This window comes from Syngnathus scovelli, chromosome 19 (assembly GCF_024217435.2).
Source record: "Syngnathus scovelli strain Florida chromosome 19, RoL_Ssco_1.2, whole genome shotgun sequence".
In the NCBI taxonomy this organism is placed as follows: Eukaryota; Metazoa; Chordata; class Actinopteri; order Syngnathiformes; family Syngnathidae; genus Syngnathus; species Syngnathus scovelli.
In genome coordinates, this window is record NC_090865.1 from 3,080,168 (window position 1) to 3,098,971 (window position 18,804).

General features: G+C 41.2%; 5 protein-coding genes across 6 annotated transcripts; all 5 read left to right on the forward strand.

Annotated features, from left to right (window-relative positions):
* The first annotated feature begins 125 nt into the window (after nucleotides 1–125).
* On the forward strand, nucleotides 126–4,666 carry lipea (lipase, hormone-sensitive a). Its single transcript, XM_068649108.1, has 11 exons — nucleotides 126–274; nucleotides 1,279–1,529; nucleotides 1,606–1,890; nucleotides 1,957–2,047; nucleotides 2,112–2,257; nucleotides 2,372–2,557; nucleotides 2,625–2,777; nucleotides 2,865–3,009; nucleotides 3,073–3,300; nucleotides 3,515–3,879; nucleotides 3,971–4,666. Exons 1-11 carry the CDS (start codon nucleotides 259–261, stop codon nucleotides 4,202–4,204), a joined length of 2,100 nt encoding a protein of 699 aa, XP_068505209.1. The 5' UTR covers nucleotides 126–258; the 3' UTR covers nucleotides 4,205–4,666.
* Nucleotides 4,667–4,829: 163 nt separating this feature from the next.
* LOC125987372 (probable ATP-dependent RNA helicase ddx6) lies at nucleotides 4,830–11,539 on the forward strand. Its single transcript, XM_049751697.1, has 13 exons — nucleotides 4,830–5,004; nucleotides 5,462–6,460; nucleotides 6,531–6,635; nucleotides 6,705–6,834; nucleotides 6,912–7,058; nucleotides 7,135–7,229; nucleotides 7,326–7,448; nucleotides 7,633–7,761; nucleotides 7,842–7,958; nucleotides 8,038–8,101; nucleotides 8,179–8,280; nucleotides 8,350–8,572; nucleotides 8,647–11,539. The coding sequence occupies exons 2-12, from the start codon at nucleotides 6,218–6,220 to the stop codon at nucleotides 8,565–8,567; spliced, it is 1,473 nt and encodes a 490-aa protein (XP_049607654.1). The 5' UTR covers nucleotides 4,830–5,004; nucleotides 5,462–6,217; the 3' UTR covers nucleotides 8,568–8,572; nucleotides 8,647–11,539.
* Nucleotides 11,540–11,655: 116 nt separating this feature from the next.
* tomm40l (translocase of outer mitochondrial membrane 40 homolog, like) lies at nucleotides 11,656–14,743 on the forward strand. The gene is made up of 10 exons (XM_049751699.2): nucleotides 11,656–11,780; nucleotides 12,250–12,464; nucleotides 12,537–12,604; nucleotides 12,750–12,842; nucleotides 13,037–13,138; nucleotides 13,201–13,306; nucleotides 13,377–13,499; nucleotides 13,610–13,686; nucleotides 13,761–13,863; nucleotides 13,948–14,743. The coding sequence occupies exons 2-10, from the start codon at nucleotides 12,251–12,253 to the stop codon at nucleotides 14,085–14,087; spliced, it is 1,026 nt and encodes a 341-aa protein (XP_049607656.1). The 5' UTR covers nucleotides 11,656–11,780; nucleotide 12,250; the 3' UTR covers nucleotides 14,088–14,743.
* On the forward strand, nucleotides 14,350–16,371 carry apoa4a (apolipoprotein A-IV a). 2 transcript variants are annotated; one of them, XM_049751703.2, is made up of 5 exons: nucleotides 14,350–14,495; nucleotides 14,962–15,066; nucleotides 15,142–15,189; nucleotides 15,324–15,474; nucleotides 15,688–16,371. In XM_049751703.2, the coding sequence occupies exons 3-5, from the start codon at nucleotides 15,150–15,152 to the stop codon at nucleotides 16,256–16,258; spliced, it is 762 nt and encodes a 253-aa protein (XP_049607660.1). In that variant the 5' UTR covers nucleotides 14,350–14,495; nucleotides 14,962–15,066; nucleotides 15,142–15,149; the 3' UTR covers nucleotides 16,259–16,371. The 2 variants fall into 2 exon arrangements, with proteins under 2 accessions (XP_049607660.1, XP_049607659.1); XM_049751702.2 differs by having other exon boundaries at nucleotides 15,148–15,189.
* A 704-nt stretch (nucleotides 16,372–17,075) lies between these two features.
* Nucleotides 17,076–18,422, forward strand: apoea (apolipoprotein Ea). Its single transcript, XM_049750662.2, has 5 exons — nucleotides 17,076–17,166; nucleotides 17,238–17,300; nucleotides 17,384–17,525; nucleotides 17,587–17,874; nucleotides 18,025–18,422. The coding sequence occupies exons 2-5, from the start codon at nucleotides 17,258–17,260 to the stop codon at nucleotides 18,341–18,343; spliced, it is 792 nt and encodes a 263-aa protein (XP_049606619.1). The 5' UTR covers nucleotides 17,076–17,166; nucleotides 17,238–17,257; the 3' UTR covers nucleotides 18,344–18,422.
* The last annotated feature ends 382 nt before the right edge of the window (nucleotides 18,423–18,804 follow it).

Sequence of the window (18,804 nt, forward strand, 5' to 3'; positions counted from 1 at the left end):
CTGGCTTTTACTATTATTATTATTATTATTATTATTTGTATTATTATTTTTTTATTATTGTTGTTGTTGTCTATCATGAATTAGCCAAACTTTTTAAAATGATGATTTATTATTTTGATGACGAATAATACAGTAATTGCTAGGCGACAGTAAGCTTTGCGGTTTGTTATGCGAGCTGTGCGGCCGCTCACATGACGTTACCCAGCATTCCCCGGGCGCCCTATCGCTCACCGACGCCCCATTGAGGAAGAAGCAGGGATGCCGGTCGCTGTCGGTAAGTCATAGTAAACATTATATTATTTCTCTACGCGTAGCTTTTTAAAAAAATACAACGTCTTGATAGACGCGATTGAGGCGTTTTCTTTTTTTTTTTCATGGCGGCAACTTGTTGATCGTGGGGGGGCCGTCAAAGTTTTCGTTCCGACATGCAACATGGTTGCGCATCAGTTTGTGAAAACGTTATGTAAGTTTGGTTGAATTTTGATGCTTTAGAGACAAAATAATCGATAAAAAAGGTTATTTGTAATACTTCGAGCTTGTTGGGTTGACACGTGAACAGGTAAGAACAGACAGCGATATTAATCTATGACCGTGTGGATGAGTGAGGTCAAAGGTCGTTCCGTTACGAAGATCCGACAGGTATAAACACATTTTTTTCTCTTTTGACCGTATTAATCGTTTAAATTGGTTGATAGTAGTTGTGTTTAGATCATTTTAGTCACAAGGTTCACAGGAAACTTGTTATCATGTTTTGTTTGTTTCTGCTTTCCATTAATCAATAAATTGATTAGTCTAGAAAAATACACTTGTCAACAACAAATTTTAATCAGAGATGGCTTGGTGTCCTTGAACGTCTGTATTAACCCTTAATTAATATTATATGAAATATTCAGTTAGCAAAAAAAAAAAGTTGAAGCTCTAATTAAAAATTGTAGTCATTTTTGTAAATCAAAAATATAGATGTACACTTCAAGTTTCACATTATTTTTCAGACTAATACTCGCTACAAAGATCTAAAACAAAGTGCGATCGCAGGGTCAGCAAATCACGGCCGGGTTCCAAAGTGCCTTCCTTCAGCTCGGCAAGATAACAAGTCCGTCAAAGCCAAGAAGCGACTTGTTGCAGTCAAACAAATCATTAAAGTCTTGTGTATTTTTACCCAAAGGTTAACAGTCCTTCTTTTTTAAGATACACACAATGATCACATGACGTAACTTCAAGCTAGAAAAAGGCATATAAACCAGGTTCGAGTTTTATTTGCTTCTCTTTGATCCCCAGCCTCCGACATGGATTTCAAGGTGGCCTTTTCAGCCTTGGAGGTCGCGTGCGAAGAAAATATCTCGGCTTTTTCGAACCCTTCTGCTGAGCTTGCCTGTGGCCCTGTGACTCAGCGCTTGGTAAAGTGCATGAAAAAGATTCAGGAACACGCTCGAGCTATTGAGCCTTTGGTCGACAGCTTCACTGCCGTCTATCACCATTATGACTTTGACCCGCAAACGCCTGGAAATGGATACCGCAGCCTGATCAAGGTATGGAAATTATTTCTGTGGCCAGAATATTTGATTGTAAGAAGATTCAATATTTTTTTTTATCCGTGATTTTCAGGTGATCCGTTCATGTCTTTTACACGTCCTGGACAAGGCTCGCTACATTGCATCAAATCACTCCAGCGCCTTTTTCCGAGCGGAACACAATGCCTCAGAGATGGAGGCCTACTGCAGTGCGCTCTGCCAACTCCGAGCGTTGCTCTACCTGGCCAAGCGGCTGATCAACGATAACGATTTTGGTCAGCTCTACTCCCTTCAGGACTTGGACCTGAGTCACAGATATGTGCAGGAATACAGCTCCATGCACAAAGCTTGTTTTTATGGACGCTGTCTGGGCTTTCAGGTCTGTCGGCAAAAACTGGATTGATTCTGTGAACACGTTCGAACTAAGAGTTTTTTTTTTTGACAGTTCACACCGAGTCTTCGTCCGTTCCTCCAGACTATCGTCATAAGCATGATCTCATACGGTGAGACGTATGGAAAACAGCAGCCCGGGCTCGGTGAGTCTCACGATACGGTTCCGTCTGCTCTGTTTTTAGCTCATTGAATTTTTTTTGTCATCAGGTTTAGCAGCCCTGTCTCTCCTCACGTCAGGAAAGTACGTCATCGATCCAGAATTACGCGGTGCAGAATTTGAACGCATTACCCAGAACCTGGACATGCAGTTTTGGAAGTCCTTCTGGAATATCACAGAGTCCGAGATTTTAACAGTAGGCAGGGTCAAATGTTTTAATCCTTAATCCTTCCTAATATTGTTCTTCTTCCCGTCTGAAGTCCAAGTGAGGGTTTTAAATGTATTTCTTTTCTTCTTGTTGTCTCCTCAGGGCTTGTGTCGAATAGCCTCCTACCCAGTCCAATTGAACCTGACGCTAACGATACCTCCCGTTCCGTTACTCCTCCCCCTGTCATCGGACCCAAATCTGTTTGCCAATGTGTCACCTCCACTGGCCCACTGGGGTCCTGGCCCAGTCCACATGCGCTTGATCTCCCATGAGATTCGACAAGGACAGGTGACAAACGATTTAGCGTTATTCTTGTGTAATATTTTCTGATAAATGTTTAATTATTATTTTGCAGGACAGTGAGGAGCTCTTGTCTTTTTCTCGCGGCGATCCGCCCTCCGTGTCTGCTTCCAATCTCCCGTGGGTGCAGAAGCAGCCCCTTTCCCCGTGGTTGCTCATTCATTTCCACGGAGGAGGCTTTGTGGCCCAGACATCCAAATCCCATGAGGTCCAATGACTTATTTTTACATTTTTCAATTCCACGCCATAATGCGTTACCGCCTCTAAAACCTCTCCATGTTTTCTTTTATATCAGAACTATCTGCGAAGCTGGTCCAAGAGGTTGAATGTTCCTGTTCTTTCTGTTGACTACTCTCTGTCACCTGAAGCCCCCTTTCCTCGAGCTCTTGAGGAATGTTTCTACGCTTACTGCTGGGCTTTGAAAAACTGCCGTCTGCTCGGTGAGTGTACGCCATCATGGGAGAAATGTAGCTTGATTTAGCTTCTCCGCGTTTGTGTTTCAGGTTCGACGGCGGAGCTCGTCTGTCTGGCCGGCGACAGCGCTGGCGGCAACCTCTGCATCACCGTGTCCATGAAGGCCATGACCTGCGGCATCCGGGTCCCCGACGGCATCATGGCGGCCTACCCTGCCACCTTGCTCACCACCGACGCCTCGCCCTCCCGCTTGCTCACGCTCATTGACCCGCTGTTACCTTTCGGCGCTCTTGCAAAGTGCCTCAACGCCTATGCAGGTAGATCTGCCTCAACGTTGGGACGCATCATTTAACCCGAGGGGAGTTAATGATGATGCCTGAACGCAAAATAGACGACGTATTTGTGTGCAAACTGGATAATGTCGACATGAAGACATTACTTGTAAACTAAACACACCGTCTTCAATGTACCGTGGTAACATGAGGGTCATTATATAAATTTTACTTCCAAATTTCTCTTCTTTATGGCTAGGTGTGGACTCACAGATTGCACAGCCTGTTGTGGGATGCAACAGTCTGAGATCCTTGGGTAGACACACCACGGAACTGCTCAGTGATCTCACACAAGGAGCCTCCAGCTGGATCCAGTCCTTCCTGCAGCCCGTGTGGCCCATAAGCGGAGCCCACTCAAGAGCATCAAGACACGGAAAATCCACACACAGTCATACCTCCACTCCAAACTCCCAAATGGATTACCCAGAGTCCTTTGAGCCCCTGCGCTCCGAAAGCCTCGCTCTCGTACAGCCCACCTCCTGCCCAATCATCAGAAACCCGTTTGTGTCGCCGCTGCTCGCGCCCGACAGGCTTCTACGAGGCCTGCCGCCTGTTCACTTAGTGGTGAGAGACCCAACTATTTTTGTTTCCCCCTCCCTTTTGCTTAACTGAGGAAGTTGACTTCATTTTGTTTCCTGTGCATGTTTCCGCACAGGCCGCCGCTCTGGATGCTTTACTGGATGACTCAGTGATGTTCGCCAAGAAGCTGAGGAACATGGGCCAGCCTGTAAGCTTGACGGTGGTGGAGGACCTTCCGCACGGCTTCCTCAGCCTGTCACAGCTTTCCAAGGAGACCGAAGCTGCCGCAGAAATCTGCTTGGAGAAAATAAGGGAGCTTTTTCTGCAAGGAAACGCAAAAGACTGTTCTGATGAAGCCACAAGAGATTAATCACACTCTGATTAATCAATAGGATTCTTTTTCTAGCAGTCTTTCGATCAGAGAGAAATGAAAAGAATCAATTAGAATTCTTTGGGACGGTGAAATTTAAATTCATGCCCAAAGGTTTATTCTCCGTCACTGTTAATTTTAATTAAATGCTGTTCCCCCCCCCCCCCCCTCCCTTGTTGGTTTTATGATCAACAATGACATGTTTCTCTGATATTTGTGGATAACATGAAGTGCCTTTTTAACCTTTGTAGTGTATGTACAGTACTGTAATAGTGTTCCAAACATTTCTTGGTTAATAGTTTACTTACACAAAACAGTTTACAGATTCATCATGTAATATATGAACAATATTGTGGCAAGAAAAATGTATTGCTCAGCAATGAAGATACTTGCCGTATTGTAAATTGTTCTTTATTTATTACAGTGTAATATTTAAAGCCTTATTAAATCAAAAATGCTAAATTGTTGCCCCAAACGTTTCTGTAACTATTCTGAAGCCAATTGAATGTTTATTTTTGTGTTTTGTACCTGTTGTTTTCCCCTAATATGCGTCCTTGTTGCAGTACCCATCTTTGACAGTAGATGTCAGTCGCGTCCCACTTTCCCATAGGATAAATAGAAGCAGGAACAAGACGACGAGGAAGAGAAGACGAAGAAGAAGGCGACCATGTTGATTTAAAGGGAAAAACAATAGACGCGATTTATTTGAAGTACATTTCAGTGATCAAAAGTGATGATCAAATAGATGTTTGGGAGCAACGGGAAATGCAACGTTTGCTTTAGAATAACAGCGAACTGAGGTGAGTGTTGTACTGTTTGCGAGCCGTTTTCTTCAAAAAACAGCAGTTGTTACAAGCTGCTTAGCTCATAGCTAACTTTAGCACTGTGTGCGAATTTAGATGACTTGCGGGACATTTGATTGCTTTCGCTGAAGCAGTTAGCAACGCAACATCTATCTCAAAACCACATCGTACAAATGGAAACATATAATTCGAATCGTATTCCATAAAGTATTCTTTTAAAAGCCCAAATTTGTTTTAAGCTAACATCGGCACAGGTTAGCTTGAGAACCAAGTTAACTCATCATGCGATTAGTTTATTTGGGTCGACGGAGCAACGACAATTTGTTTAATTAATACAAACATAAATTTAACGCTTCTTAAATTATTTTTTTGCCTCAGTTGAGTTGGAAACTTTTTTCTGTGCTAATGAACGTGCTTTGCATTTTCCAAATTCTTCTGTTTCGACATCTTTCAGGTGACGCATTTGAGTTGTTGGCTGGCTTTGATTGGGAAGCCCCTTGAACACGGTCACACTCCCACTGGTGACACTTTGACCTCCAGACGTGTGGTGTCCAGGAGTTGAAAGCTTTTTGGCTTTGGACTAAATCTCCCCCTTGTTCATGTGATACCTTATCTGGTGGAAATAATCTAAGTATATATGATTTTGGGGGGAAAAACTTGTACAGAGTTGGACATCCGTCCCCCCCGCCCCCCTTAAAAAGGGACACCAAGTACACTCGGTGAACTGAAGACAGGAAGCACTATTCAGTGTAAAAATCAAATATACTGAACAAAGATTACATTGACGAAATTATTCCCCCCAGTACAGAGATTGCCTTAGTTGTTCTATTTCAGGACTTGAGCCACATTTAATACTTGTTCGCATATAATTTTTCTATATTGTGAGCAAGTGTATTCATGCAAACATCTCTTCATTTTGAAGAGTTTCTTGTGTATAAAAAAAAAAAAAGTTTTTGTTTTTTTTCCCTGTACGTCGGTCACTCTTGTTCAAGGAGACCAAACTGCACGTACGTGTGTGTATATGTAAATATCATTGATTGCTTATTAAGCTGTGGACTTAAAAGAATCTATTGTTTGTTAATGCTTTATTAATCTTTTTTACATTTTGAAGATTAATTTTAGTAAGAAAAACCTACAAGGCATAAATACAAACCTTGAAGGAAGGACTGAAATAAATTAGAGCAAGGAAAAATACAAAAAAAAAAGGATCATGGCTACAGCCAGAACAGAAAATGTTGGCCCACTTGGCATGGGACTGAACAAGCAGAACGGGCAGCTCCGAGGACAGCCCAAACCAGCTTCAGTCCAGCCAGGATCGTCAACTCAAGGAAAAGTGATGGGTGGCTCACAGAAAGCGGGTGCTGCCTCCCAAGAAGGAGGGGGCATCAAATTCGGAGACGACTGGAAAAAGAGCCTCAAGCTTCCTCCTAAAGACAACAGGGTCAAAACCTCGGTGAGTGAAATAGCTTCCATTTTAAATTTTCAAACGGCTTATCTTCAACATTCTATTTTGTCTTTTCAAGGATGTGACAGCTACAAAGGGGAATGAATTTGAGGATTACTGTCTCAAAAGAGAGCTTCTGATGGGCATTTTTGAGATGGGCTGGGAGAAGCCGTCTCCTGTGCAGGTATGGTTCAATCGTCTTAAATTATACAGGTTAAATTGTGAATTTGTAAAATGACTTCATTTCTTGCAGGAGGAGAGTATTCCCATTGCCCTGTCTGGAAGAGATATTTTGGCTCGGGCCAAGAATGGAACCGGAAAAAGTGGAGCCTATCTCATCCCATTGCTTGAGAGGATAGATCTTAAAAAGAGCTACATACAAGGTGAGATTAAAATAATCCCAGCCTGGTGTTTAGTTTTGCAAAATCATTGACGTCATTATTTTTTTTCTACCACCTAGCAATGGTAGTTGTGCCAACTCGAGAGTTGGCCCTGCAGGTGAGCCAGATTTGCATCCAGATCAGCAAACACTTGGGAGGAGTCAAAGTCATGGCCACCACCGGGGGAACCAACCTACGAGATGATATCATGCGCCTGGATGAGACTGGTGAGCAATCTTCTTCTTGTCTCCACTTGTTTGCCTGTTTGGAATGCTCCATGTGTTTTCCCTTTTTCCATATTAGTGCATGTGGTCATAGCCACACCTGGTAGGATTCTGGATTTGATCAAGAAAGGAGTGGCAAAAGTGGATCGAGTCCAGATGATGGTGATGGATGAGGTAAGTGCACGTTATTAAAGAACACAATCTCCTCTACTTCTCGCTGCCTTCAAATTTTGGTATGTTATTCAAAATCGATCGTCTCCATCTTCTCAGGCCGACAAACTGCTGTCTCAGGATTTTGTGGTAATCATCGAGGATATCATTAGCTTCCTGGCCAAGAACAGGCAGATCCTGCTCTACTCTGCAACCTTCCCCATCAGTGTGCAAAAATTCATGGTGAGTCGTCTTCACTCGGCCTTCCCATGGCTAGGCGCCAGTTGGCACTAATTGTTTCGTGCCGCGAACCAAGCTGTTCATTTTTTTGTGCCCGCTCTTGTTTGCTGCTCACTTACTGGCTTAGTTTGGATTTTTAGTCTGATGCAGTCAGTGTGGTAAATCCAACCTTTCCATATTGTTGTAGGCTAAGCACCTGCAGAAACCTTATGAGATCAACCTGATGGAGGAGCTGACTCTGAAGGGCATCACTCAGTATTACGCCTACGTCACAGAAAGACAGAAGGTGCACTGCCTCAACACACTCTTCTCAAGGGTGAGTAACGGTCCAAATGTATGGAGAACTATTTTTGTAGCTTGTATCCTCACAAAGTCTTTTGATTGTGTCTCCCACAGCTTCAGATCAACCAGTCGATCATCTTCTGCAACTCCACGCAAAGGGTGGAGCTCTTAGCGAAGAAGATCACGCAGCTGGGCTACTCGTGCTTCTACATCCACGCTAAGATGATGCAGGTGGGTAGAATGTCGTTGTTTTATCCTTTTTGAATTTTTAAGAAGATATTAATTTGGGTGCGTATTATGGTGTTGTCAGGAATACAGAAATCGTGTGTTCCATGACTTCAGAAATGGACTATGCAGGAACCTGGTCTGCACCGGTAAGTTTTAAAGTTCCTTAATTTTTCCGTACCTGTCAGTGAATTTCTAATGAACACCCGTTACCGCCCCTCAATAGATCTCTTCACTCGGGGTATCGACATTCAGGCCGTTAATGTGGTCATCAACTTCGATTTTCCGAGAAATGCGGAAACGTACCTCCATCGCATTGGAAGATCAGGTATGGCGATCGCTACCCGAACCCTCCGTAGACGTTTGTGCCTTGACGATGCCGCGCGTGTGTTCACAGGGAGGTTCGGTCATTTCGGTTTAGCCATCAACCTGATCACATCAGAAGACCGCTTCAACCTCAAGACCATCGAAGACCAACTGGTGACCGACATCAAACCCATTCCCGGCAGCATCGATAAGAGTCTCTACGTGGCGGAGTTCCACTCGTCCAGCGACGACTGTGAGGTGGAGGAAGTCCAAGAAAGATCTGTACTCCAGCAGGACGGCAGCACCTAAAGCTGGTGAGAACTTGTGGACACACAGGTAGCTGACTTTAAAGCATCTTTTTTTGAATCAAGTTTTGTCTTCCATGCAGGACACGCCCGGGCACCTCTTCAACATCTCCTTTGTTTTTACAGAAAATATCTTTTATTTACATCAAACCCCATTCTGGTCCTTGTGTTCTGCATTTGAGCTTATGACTCCATTTTTTTGGGGGGGTCTAAAAATGATCGGAGGGCATCGATCATTGAAAATTGGATCGCTTCTGTTTTGAACCCGTCATCATCGGCAATTGACAGCTGAACGGTCGGTCTTCTTTAGCATCAAAAACACCAGCCATCATTTGCGTCAACCGTTGCCACTTAAGTGCCTTACTTCCTGCCACGCACACGTTTCCTTTCATAGCCTGTCGTGCGAGCGAGATGTTTCAATCGATAACGCGCCGACTTCAACCACGCAAGCAAAAAAAAGAATAACGGTACTTGTATGCAAGGTGCGTCCAAATTCCCTTAATAGCAACTTTTTTTTTTTTTTTTTGTTGAACGTGAACGTTGCAATAAAAACGGCAGCTTTACTCACCATTGCGTGACTGTTTATCCCATTTTTAAACCAATAAGACACGCGGAACCATTCATGGATGTCTGCCCGCAACAGTTTCACTTTCATAGCGGCCTTATGCTGTCAGTTTGTACTCATTGCGGTTGTCTGGATAATCTTACACGGTCAGAAAAAAAACAAAACGCCATGTTTGGAATTCCTGGTATAACAAAACATAAGAGACTGGTTCAAAGCAGAATGTTTCAAATTGTTATTAAGCTCATAAATGATGCAGTTGGGATAATTATGGCGATTGGTGTAAATCATGACTTTAAATTTCCAACATCTGTGCTTTTTCTTTGCAATATGGACACTAAAGATGGAATCGGTTATTTGTGTTTCCGCCGATCTGAAGATAAATTGAAATTGGTGAATGTATATGCCAACTCTGCTGCCTAGTGGATGAACGCCAAACGCGTGAGCATATTATTGGATACCTTTTTTGTGTTGCTGCTGTAGCAGTTAAAGCTGCTCCATCAATTACATTTTTTCACTTTGCTTCATGCAGCAGCAGCAATAATTATTTTTTTTTGCAGCAAATCCCGTTATGGAAAGGAGTAGAGATTTATCTTTATTGTGGGGTGGGCAGGGCTCTGGATTTGAAAGCAAAATTGTAGCATCTTTAAAGAGGCAGCTGCGACTTTATTTGGTCCTCCCCAAACCAAGATTGACATTTTTTTTTTTTTTTCATCCCTAAATTATAAATTGTTTACAAAAAAATTTAAAACACAGTACTTGGGTTAATGGGAAGGCAATTTTTTTTTTTTATTTTAATTTCTTCAGTTTTTGTTAAAACAGATTTTCAGGATTTACACTGAAGCAAAACCAAAAAATTTGAGTGAGTGAGTGAGTGAGTGAGTGAGTGAGTGAGTGAGTGAGTGAGTGAGTGAGTGAGTGAGTGAGTGAGTGAGTGAGTGAGTGAGTGAGTGAGTGAGTGAGTGAGTGAGTGAGTGAGTGAGTGAGTGAGTGAGTGAGTGAGTGAGTGAGTGAGTGATCTATCTACTGTGGGATGGCATCATTTGCATGCAGCCTCAACCCAACTTGACTAAACATCGCATCAGCACTTGCTTCGTTACAACTTCTGCTCTTAAAAAAAAATTCAAATCGGTCTTGTTGAAGGTTTGATGCTGCATGTAAATGTCATTTTTCTTTTTCCATATGCAAAGATTTTTGTCGGTGATAGTCTTAAACTTGAACGAGATGTTTGTTTACATTTGCCAGGCGTGTGAGCTCCCCGACTTTCCAACTCTTAACGGCAAATGTCATTTTTTTTCCCCTAACTGTTTTGCCATTTTCATTCCATGATCTCCATTGTGACCCAATATCAGCTTTGCTTTATGTATTCATTGAATGCTTTCTTTCCACAAGTCATTCTGTCTCAAGGCTGGCTGATTGTTTTTTTTGAAACATCATTAAATGAGGTTGAAATTAGCTTTAAAATTGTTCATTAAAAAAGGACGAATGACATACATGCAGGTTGTGCTGGGTCACAATTGACATCAAATAGAATGCCAGTATGAATGGTGACTGTTATATTTGATTTTGTTGTCTGATACTTTCTGACTTTTGTGTGTGTGTGTGCACTTGACTCTTTTGGGTCCAGTGTGCAGACTTTCACAGCCTGTTTAGTGAAGAATAACAAAACGGGCACTAAAATTACATTTGGGAGTACTGCCTCATGTTCCAATTGGTAACTTGCTAAATTTAAAAATTCCATGAGGTGAAAAGACAAAAGTTCTTCCTTTTTTTTTCCCCTTGACTGAAGCACTAACACAACCTTCCAAAGCTTCAGGCAGTTTCAGCTAAAGTCAGTCAAAAATTCGAAGTACTACTGAAGTTCCTGCAAAGTGGCTAGATAATTGGCTTTGATTTGAACAACACAACGTGGAGGAGTGGTAACATGATTCTGAATTTCCCTGCAGATAAAATATGCTGGTGATTGTATGAATTCTTTCTAAAATCCCATTAGTTGTTGCCATAGTGATAAATTCAGGGTCATTCAGTTAGTTTTTTGGCCCATAGACAAACTTCTTGACACTCAACAACTTTGAGTTGAACAGTTTATAAAGAATACTAGTTTGCCCCCCTCTTTTTTTTATATATATAAAGACAACAATTTGAATGTGTTTTGAAAAATTGTTCCTCATCATTGCTCTTTCAATTTTCTTGTCATCAATATATTTGAGATTGCATTACTATTTGTAATTTCTCTAAGGTTCACCCAGCATCCTATTGCTTTGTCCTGTTTTTTTTTTTTTCTTCCTAAAATGACTAAATCTGTTGAGAAACACTGGGTAATTCAGCAAATAGTGTTTCTCACTGTCCTCCACTATTGTAATTTGGAACTATTTGCAGGAAGTGTGAAATTCAATAAACTGAAATTTACAGTCCATTGTTTACTTTGAGTTTTTATTTCCTGATGAGTGGAGGGAATATAAAATATAAATGTGTGTGAAAAAAGTCAATAAATTACACCACTGTTAGATTAGCCAATGATGTTTTGAAGTTGTAGTGACATCATAAACATGCGACAAGGTCCGTATATCCACCAATCCCTTTTGAGGACCTTGACTTATCGTCCAATCAAATTGGAGCTTTACTTCCGCATGATCCGTCCTCTGACTCAACGACGTGAGTACTTTCCTTCATTCATTCTGCCAATTTTTAAATTGTTATATGTTTTAAAGCAGTTGTTACACCCTGAAAACCTTTTAAAAGTTTTACTTAAACCTCCAAAGCTGCCAATGAATTGCAAACCATTGATAGCGTGCATGGTGGTTGGCGTAGCTGAGCTAGCTTAGCTGCCCATTCAATTGACATGTCAGTAACTGTATGTGACAAAATGTGTTAAACAGCTGTGAATTGTTTAATTGACATTTTTTTGACCCAATAACTTTCATCAAAACAGCCTGACATACATTCTGACATATTCCCGAAAATGATCAATATTACACTACAAATAATATCAATAAATATATATCATAGTGACAGGAAGAACTATTAGGATACCCCAAGGTACAATTAACTAAGATAATAAAATTTTGCACAAACTAACTTAAACATGACCTCTCACTTAACCTTTCTCCTCGTGACCTTGCAGTATGGGGAGTGTATTGGCCGCTGGCTCCCCTCACCCACCGCCACCGTCCCCAGCTGGTGTGGCTGGTCCCGGCTTGACAGTCCCACCCGGCTTTGGGATGCCTTCGGTAACTTCAGTGTCCCCCTCGACCGGGCTGACTTCAGTGGAACCGCAGGAAGAAACCAATCCTCTTCCTAATCCGGGAACATTTGATGAATGTCATCGCAAATGCAAAGGTAAACGAGATTGTTGAATGATATACAGTGAACCCCTACTATACCACGGTTCACCTTTCACCCCCTCCTTAGATGTTTTCCCGATGCAGATGGAAGGCGTCAGACTAGTTGTCAATAAGGGTCTTAGTAACCACTTCCAGGTTTGTTGACTTGCTTTTTATTTCATCCACATACTGAATTGATGCCATAGTAAATATGTAATCCACTTTGACTGGCTGTTTTCAAATTAAATGGGAACCAGAATCACATTTAATATAATATATTTATATATATGTATAAATTCAGGTGAGCCACACTGTGTTGCTGAGCACTTTGGGGGATTCCAGCTACAGATTTGGTGCCACGTATGTTGGATTAAAACAAACCGGTCCAGCAGAGGTATGGCCACAGTAATATTTTAATTATTTATTTTTGCAATTAAAATGCATCTTTCAGCCTGCTGAAAAGATACCAATTTTATCTTATGTCGCCACTAGGTGCTCAAAATTAAGGCCGATTTTTCAAAAGCATCAATATATTTTTAAAGTTTCTATTCTAAGTTTTGTGTAAAACTGAGAAACTGCTGTGTTCAGTTTTTTCCAGTCATGGTGGGTGACATGGACAACCTTGGCAGCCTTAATGCTCAAATCATCCACCAGATCAGCAACAGCGTACGATCCAAAATGGCCTTCCAGGTATATTTCGTAGAACCATGAATGTAAATGTATCATAATAAATCTTTAAAATGATTTTTTAGACACAGCAACATAAATTTGTCAACTGGCAAGGCGATGCAGAATTCAGAGGGAAAGATTTTACAGCAACAATCACGCTCGGAAACCCTGATGTCATCAATGGCTCTGGTAAGATCACCTACTTATATCATTTATGTACTCCACATTCACTCATTTTTTGTCTCGGTCCACCTATCAGGTATCGTCGTAACGCACTACCTCCAGGCCCTCACGCCTGCTCTGGCTCTGGGAGGGGAGCTGGTGTACCATCGAAGACCATCAGAGGAGGGTGCTGTGATGTCTTTGGTTGGCAGATACACAGGTGAGGCACTTTTAGTGTCCAGAAAATCCCAAAAAAAGAAGCCAAGTGTGCTTGCTTCAAGTTATTTCTCACTCCAATAAATTTTCAATTCATTTTCTTTTTTAACTCAGGCAACAACTACATCGCCACGGCAACTCTGGGATCAGCCGGCGTGCACGCCACCTACTACCACAGAGCTAATGAGCAGGTTAGTCCACCTCTCTTTGTATTCCATTCATGCTCTTTTGTTCCACAGCTCACTAACCATCTTATATTGCGTAGTTGCAGTTGGGTGTGGAGTTTGACGCAAGTACTCGCATGCAAGATACTAGCGTGTCCTTCGGCTACCAGCTCGATGTGCCCAAAGCCAATTTACAGTTTAAAGGTACAGTACACTTTTTTTGGGCCACACACTATTAAATATGGAAAGAATGAAGATGATGAAACGACCATGATTTCCTTCTCTCAGGCTCAGTAGACAGTAACTGGGTGGTTGGTGCAACTCTAGAAAAGAAGTTACCGCCGCTGCCTCTCTCCTTGGTTATCTCCTCCTTCCTCAACCATAACAAGAACAAGTTCCAGTGCGGTTTCGGCGTTACGATCGGTTAAGCTGAGCCGCTGCATGTTTAGTGACCTTAGCTGGATGGACTCGCTCACTTCGGTACACATGAGGGAAAAAATATTTAGCACTTAAATGTTCAGAACCTCGTGTTTTAACTGACCATTCAGATGTTATTTAGCTTCTGTTAAAATGTTCACATTAATGAAACACATGGACTGTTGCTTTATTTTTATTTTTTTTTTACTGTAAAGTGAAGGATGGAAATGTCACTTTGTCTTCCTCGCTTAGTTTGCCTTTTTTATGTTTCATACATGTGGCGGTGTGTTGGAACCTGGTCAAATAGATTTTATTAACAAAAACAAAGCAAAAATAATGGTCTGTCTTGTTTTTTTTTTACGTAGCCATGAGAAGTTATTGGACAAAAAGGCCACAACCTCCCAGAGAGTTTCATTGTGGTATGTAAAGTTTTTATCCCTTAACATACTGTGCAAAGCTGCAGATGTAAAAATAGTTCACTTAAACGCTGATTTACATTTTCAGCCAAGAAGATGAATGATGAAGGACATTTAGTTGTAGCAACAGTGAAATAGTAGCTGACCTGCTATCTTATCCATTGATGTGTTGGTAATGATGTCACAACTCATCACTATTGACATGTGACAGAGTGACCTTTATCATGTTAAAATAAATCATCCCAAATAAATTGTTTTTCCATTAAAAAAAAAAAAATCCTTTGAATGTTTTAGCTTTTAATTTAGCCAGGACAAATGCAATAATGTATTATATACGGGATAAACAAAACAATTTTGTAAATTCATCAATCATTTTATAAATGATTGAACACGAGAGGGTCTTCAGACCAGAGTGATTGTATCAAGGCTCTTGAATTGTGCAACGCAAGTGACAACCTCGCATTCTCAGCTGGACTTTACTCCTCCGCTACCTCCATATAAACTCATCCATGCACGCTGCAGCAGGACTCGTAGTATTCAGCAGCTTTCCCAACTCTGCAGATCATCCATAGAGGTAAGAAAGCTAACACGAGTTCAAATGTTTTAGTTTTTGAAACTATCTGAAATCTGTCTGCTTTCTGATTTGCAATTTCAGTCATGAAGCTCCTCCTGGTTTTCGTGCTGGCTGTTTTTGCCGGTAAGATGTTCTAATTTGGCACAATCCCACAAAAAAATTCAAATATTTTGAATTTCAAAATGAAATACAACTGAACTGTGCAATCCTGAGTAAAATAAATCATGCAGAAAATTGATGAACTTTTCTATCTCCAGGTTGTGATGCTAAAGTCGTGCAGCAGACTCAGCCCAAGCCACAGATGGACATGATCAAAGATGCCTTTTGGGACTATGTTGCCAAGGCAACATCCACGGCTGACGACTCACTGGCACTGATCAGACGATCAGATCTTGGAAAAGAAATCAAGTAAGAAATGCCCAAATAGTCTGTAAACAAATTAAACTTGTGGCCACAAGGGAGCGCCCAAGAGCAATGACCTTAATTTTTCTTCTGCAGTATGTAAATTAATCCTAGTCTGCTCTTGAACTATCATTTTTAAAATAGTACTTTTATTCATTACAATACCTAAAGCTGAAATTCAACATGATCATATATGATACGTGATGATTGTCTCTGCAGCACCCTCATTTCTGGAAGCACCGCCGCCATCAACAAATTCACAGATGTTCTCCGCAGTCACGTATCCCAGGACTTCACGTCGCGCTTCTTCCAGCAGGCTGAGCAGCTGAAGATCCGCCTAGAAAAGGATCTGTCGTCCATGAGAACCCACCTCCAGCCATATGCCGACGAGGTGGTGACGCACCTCCAGGAGCAGGTGGAGGAGCTGAAGAAAGAAGTGTCATCTTACGTTGAAACCATGGACTCGGAATCTCTCAAGGCCGTCCTGGTGAAGAAAAGCCAGGAGCTGAAGAGCCACCTGGACAGGAATGTCAACAAGCTGCGTACCCAGATGGTTCCTTACACTGAGGAACTTAGGCAGAAGATGGAGAATAACCTGGAGGAGTTCCAGAAGAGCATCATGCCCCTGGCTCAGAGGTTTCACAGCCAGCTCACAGAGAAGACCAAGGAAATCCAAGAGAAGCTGCTTCCTTATGGAGACCAGCTGAAGGCCAAGCTGGACATTGACACCCAGAACCTGAAGGAGCAGCTGGCTGCTCTCTGGGAGTCCTTCACCAAGATGACCCAGTAAAAGTTGCTGGACTCAACATTGCAACATTCTACCTCATTTTGATTTCAAGTCTGTTTTCTGTTCATATTTGACAGTTGCTCACTGCAAGAGACAATAAAAAAAATTGAGATGTATTTCTGTTGTGCTTATTGTGTTGATGAAAAATAAGATATAAGATAAATTATTTTTTATATATTTTAAAGCTTTACCAAAAATCATACCATTGTAAAATATACACGAGGGATTTAGGTGATTTTTTTTCCCCCACTCAACTCACGTTTCACACTTTTGTATCTGTGACTGCAGTTTATTTTGAAATTAGATAGGTCAGCTGACTTAAAAATGCAAAACGTGCAAAATTTTGTATGGTATATTAAAGCAGTAAAAATTGCTATGAAATCACATTTGATTAAATCTTACATAAACAAAAAATCAACCCTAGGAAGAATGGAAATGTGGTTAAATAAAAATTACACATCACTATCAAATAAATAAATTACCATTAGAAGAGTTAAAAATAATAAAATAAAACTACAGCGCTATTAATAATTCTACTATTAATTTAACTATTTGTTTTTATTCTTTGTGGAATAGCACTTTAATAATATATGGTGAGCTCATTATAAATTGACTTCCATTTAAAAATAATTTTGCATAAACATTCTCCCGTCATTTGCATCATTGCATGGATCCTGACAACAAAGATCTCAGATCAGATGTTTCAAATTTTGACCCGTGACTCCAAGCGTACGTCAGAGTGCAACGTGGCGCCAAAATAACACACACAGCAATAAAAGTTGACAACGCGCTTCACAACGGGAACTTCGAACGCCCATGTGACGTTTACTGGATCACATCACCGCAGGCTGATCTGTATAAATACAGAACGGCAAGCTCACTCCACCTCGTTGGTCACCTGCAAGTTCTTGGTAAGCTTTTCTTTCTACATCATATTTTTATTTATCTGAAAAATAATTAAAATAATTAAATCTCATTTCAGCTGTCTGCTCCAGTCTCATCATGAAGATCTTTGCAATAATTGCCACCCTCGCAGTCATCTCAGGTGAGCTTCTTAAGTCAAGTCATGTCACTTAAATTCAACATAAGAACATTCAGACTTAAATCCTTTCATTGGGTTTTGACCAGGCTGCCAGGGGAAGAGTTTCTTCCAGGATGACTCGGCCATGACTTGGGAGGAATTCTTTCAAGACTATATCACAGAACTGAATACAAAGGCTGATGAGATAGTGAAGGACATCAGGAGCTCCCAGATCAGCAGAGAACTGGAGTGAGTTTGTTTATGCATTTTACAAAATGTCTCAGTCCTAACTGTGTATGGCTTCCTCCAGAACCCTAATCCAAGACAGCATGGCCGAGCTGGGCGCATATAGAACCAACCTGGAGGACAAACTGGTTCCTTACACTCGGGAAACCGCTGAACGTCTGGGGAACGACCTCCAAGGCTTGCTCGAGCTTCTCCGTGTGCGTGTGAGCGACGCCAGGGAACAGGTGGAACAGTACCAGCAGGAACTGCAGAGCATGGTGGAGCAGAACTCCGAGGAGGTCAGAGTCAAGGTCGACACCTACATTCGCAAATTGAAGAAGCGCATCACCAAGGAGTCCGTGGACATCCAAAGGTTAGCATCAACAGTCTTGATATGAACAGTGGATATAAAAATTCTACACACCCCAGTTCAAATGTCATTTTTTTGTGATATAAAAAAAATGACACCAAGATACCATAAAAGCAAACTAACTGTATCTAAAGTAAGCTGGTCTTCTCTCAGGCAGATATACCACTATTTGCAGAAGCTCCACTCACGCACCGCAGACAACATCGACGACTTAAGGAGCCGTATAGATCCTTATGTTGCTCAGGTGCGAGACAGCACCCAGGCGAAGATCAACACCGTGAATGACCTTGTGAGATCCCAGGTGGAAAGCATGAAGGACACCATTCAGACCACGACGGAGGACTTCACCACACGCTATGAAAAGACCTCCCAGGACATGTACAACACCCTGCAGGAGAAGGTGGAGGAGCTTCGCAGCTGGTTCCAGCCTTTGGTCTCCATGTTCAATGACAATATCTTTGTGAACCAATAATCTAAAAATCATCTACCACTCTGCAGATGTAAAATGATGATTATGTGGTTTACAAATAAAGAAACTCACTGAAACAAAATGAGTTTTAATTTTATTCAGTATCATATGGTGGATTAAAGCTTTTTATAGTAATAGTAACAGAACAATAATGCCTGAAAAAAAAGTAAATTAAGTGAGTCACAGAATCATATTTATTGCATGCATATTTCAGTAGTAATTTGTAAATAGCAAAACATTGAAAATTAATTTAGAGTTTTACACAATTTATCTTCATAATTATAACGCTAAATGCAATACTGTACATTGTTTACTTAGTAATAAAGTTATATTTTAAAAAAAGCGTAAATAAATCGTCATTCTGAGACAATGAATTTCCACGAATAATAATAATAATTTCACTCCCTTATTAGTTTTGAGAGTTTTGTGTTTTAAATATCACGAATATCACAATATTATTATTA

Bases quoted from the DNA above. Each gene is read 5' to 3' on its own strand.
- lipea (XM_068649108.1), top strand. The intron at 1,891-1,956 runs GTCTGTCGGCAA...TTTTTTTGACAG, and splicing joins GACGCTGTCTGGGCTTTCAG to TTCACACCGAGTCTTCGTCC. The intron at 2,778-2,864 runs GTCCAATGACTT...CTTTTATATCAG, and splicing joins AGACATCCAAATCCCATGAG to AACTATCTGCGAAGCTGGTC.
- LOC125987372 (XM_049751697.1), top strand. From the start codon at position 6,218: ATGGCTACAGCCAGAACAGAAAATGTTGGCCCACTTGGCATGGGACTG. The intron at 7,059-7,134 runs GTGAGCAATCTT...TTTCCATATTAG, and splicing joins CATGCGCCTGGATGAGACTG to TGCATGTGGTCATAGCCACA. The intron at 7,230-7,325 runs GTAAGTGCACGT...CCATCTTCTCAG, and splicing joins AGATGATGGTGATGGATGAG to GCCGACAAACTGCTGTCTCA.
- tomm40l (XM_049751699.2), top strand. From the start codon at position 12,251: ATGGGGAGTGTATTGGCCGCTGGCTCCCCTCACCCACCGCCACCGTCC. The intron at 12,465-12,536 runs GTAAACGAGATT...CCCCCTCCTTAG, and splicing joins ATGTCATCGCAAATGCAAAG to ATGTTTTCCCGATGCAGATG. The intron at 13,139-13,200 runs GTATATTTCGTA...ATGATTTTTTAG, and splicing joins GATCCAAAATGGCCTTCCAG to ACACAGCAACATAAATTTGT.
- apoa4a (XM_049751703.2), top strand. From the start codon at position 15,150: ATGAAGCTCCTCCTGGTTTTCGTGCTGGCTGTTTTTGCCG. The intron at 15,190-15,323 runs GTAAGATGTTCT...TTCTATCTCCAG, and splicing joins CGTGCTGGCTGTTTTTGCCG to GTTGTGATGCTAAAGTCGTG. The intron at 15,475-15,687 runs GTAAGAAATGCC...TTGTCTCTGCAG, and splicing joins GATCTTGGAAAAGAAATCAA to CACCCTCATTTCTGGAAGCA.
- apoea (XM_049750662.2), top strand. From the start codon at position 17,258: ATGAAGATCTTTGCAATAATTGCCACCCTCGCAGTCATCTCAG. The intron at 17,526-17,586 runs GTGAGTTTGTTT...GGCTTCCTCCAG, and splicing joins CAGATCAGCAGAGAACTGGA to AACCCTAATCCAAGACAGCA. The intron at 17,875-18,024 runs GTTAGCATCAAC...GTCTTCTCTCAG, and splicing joins GAGTCCGTGGACATCCAAAG to GCAGATATACCACTATTTGC.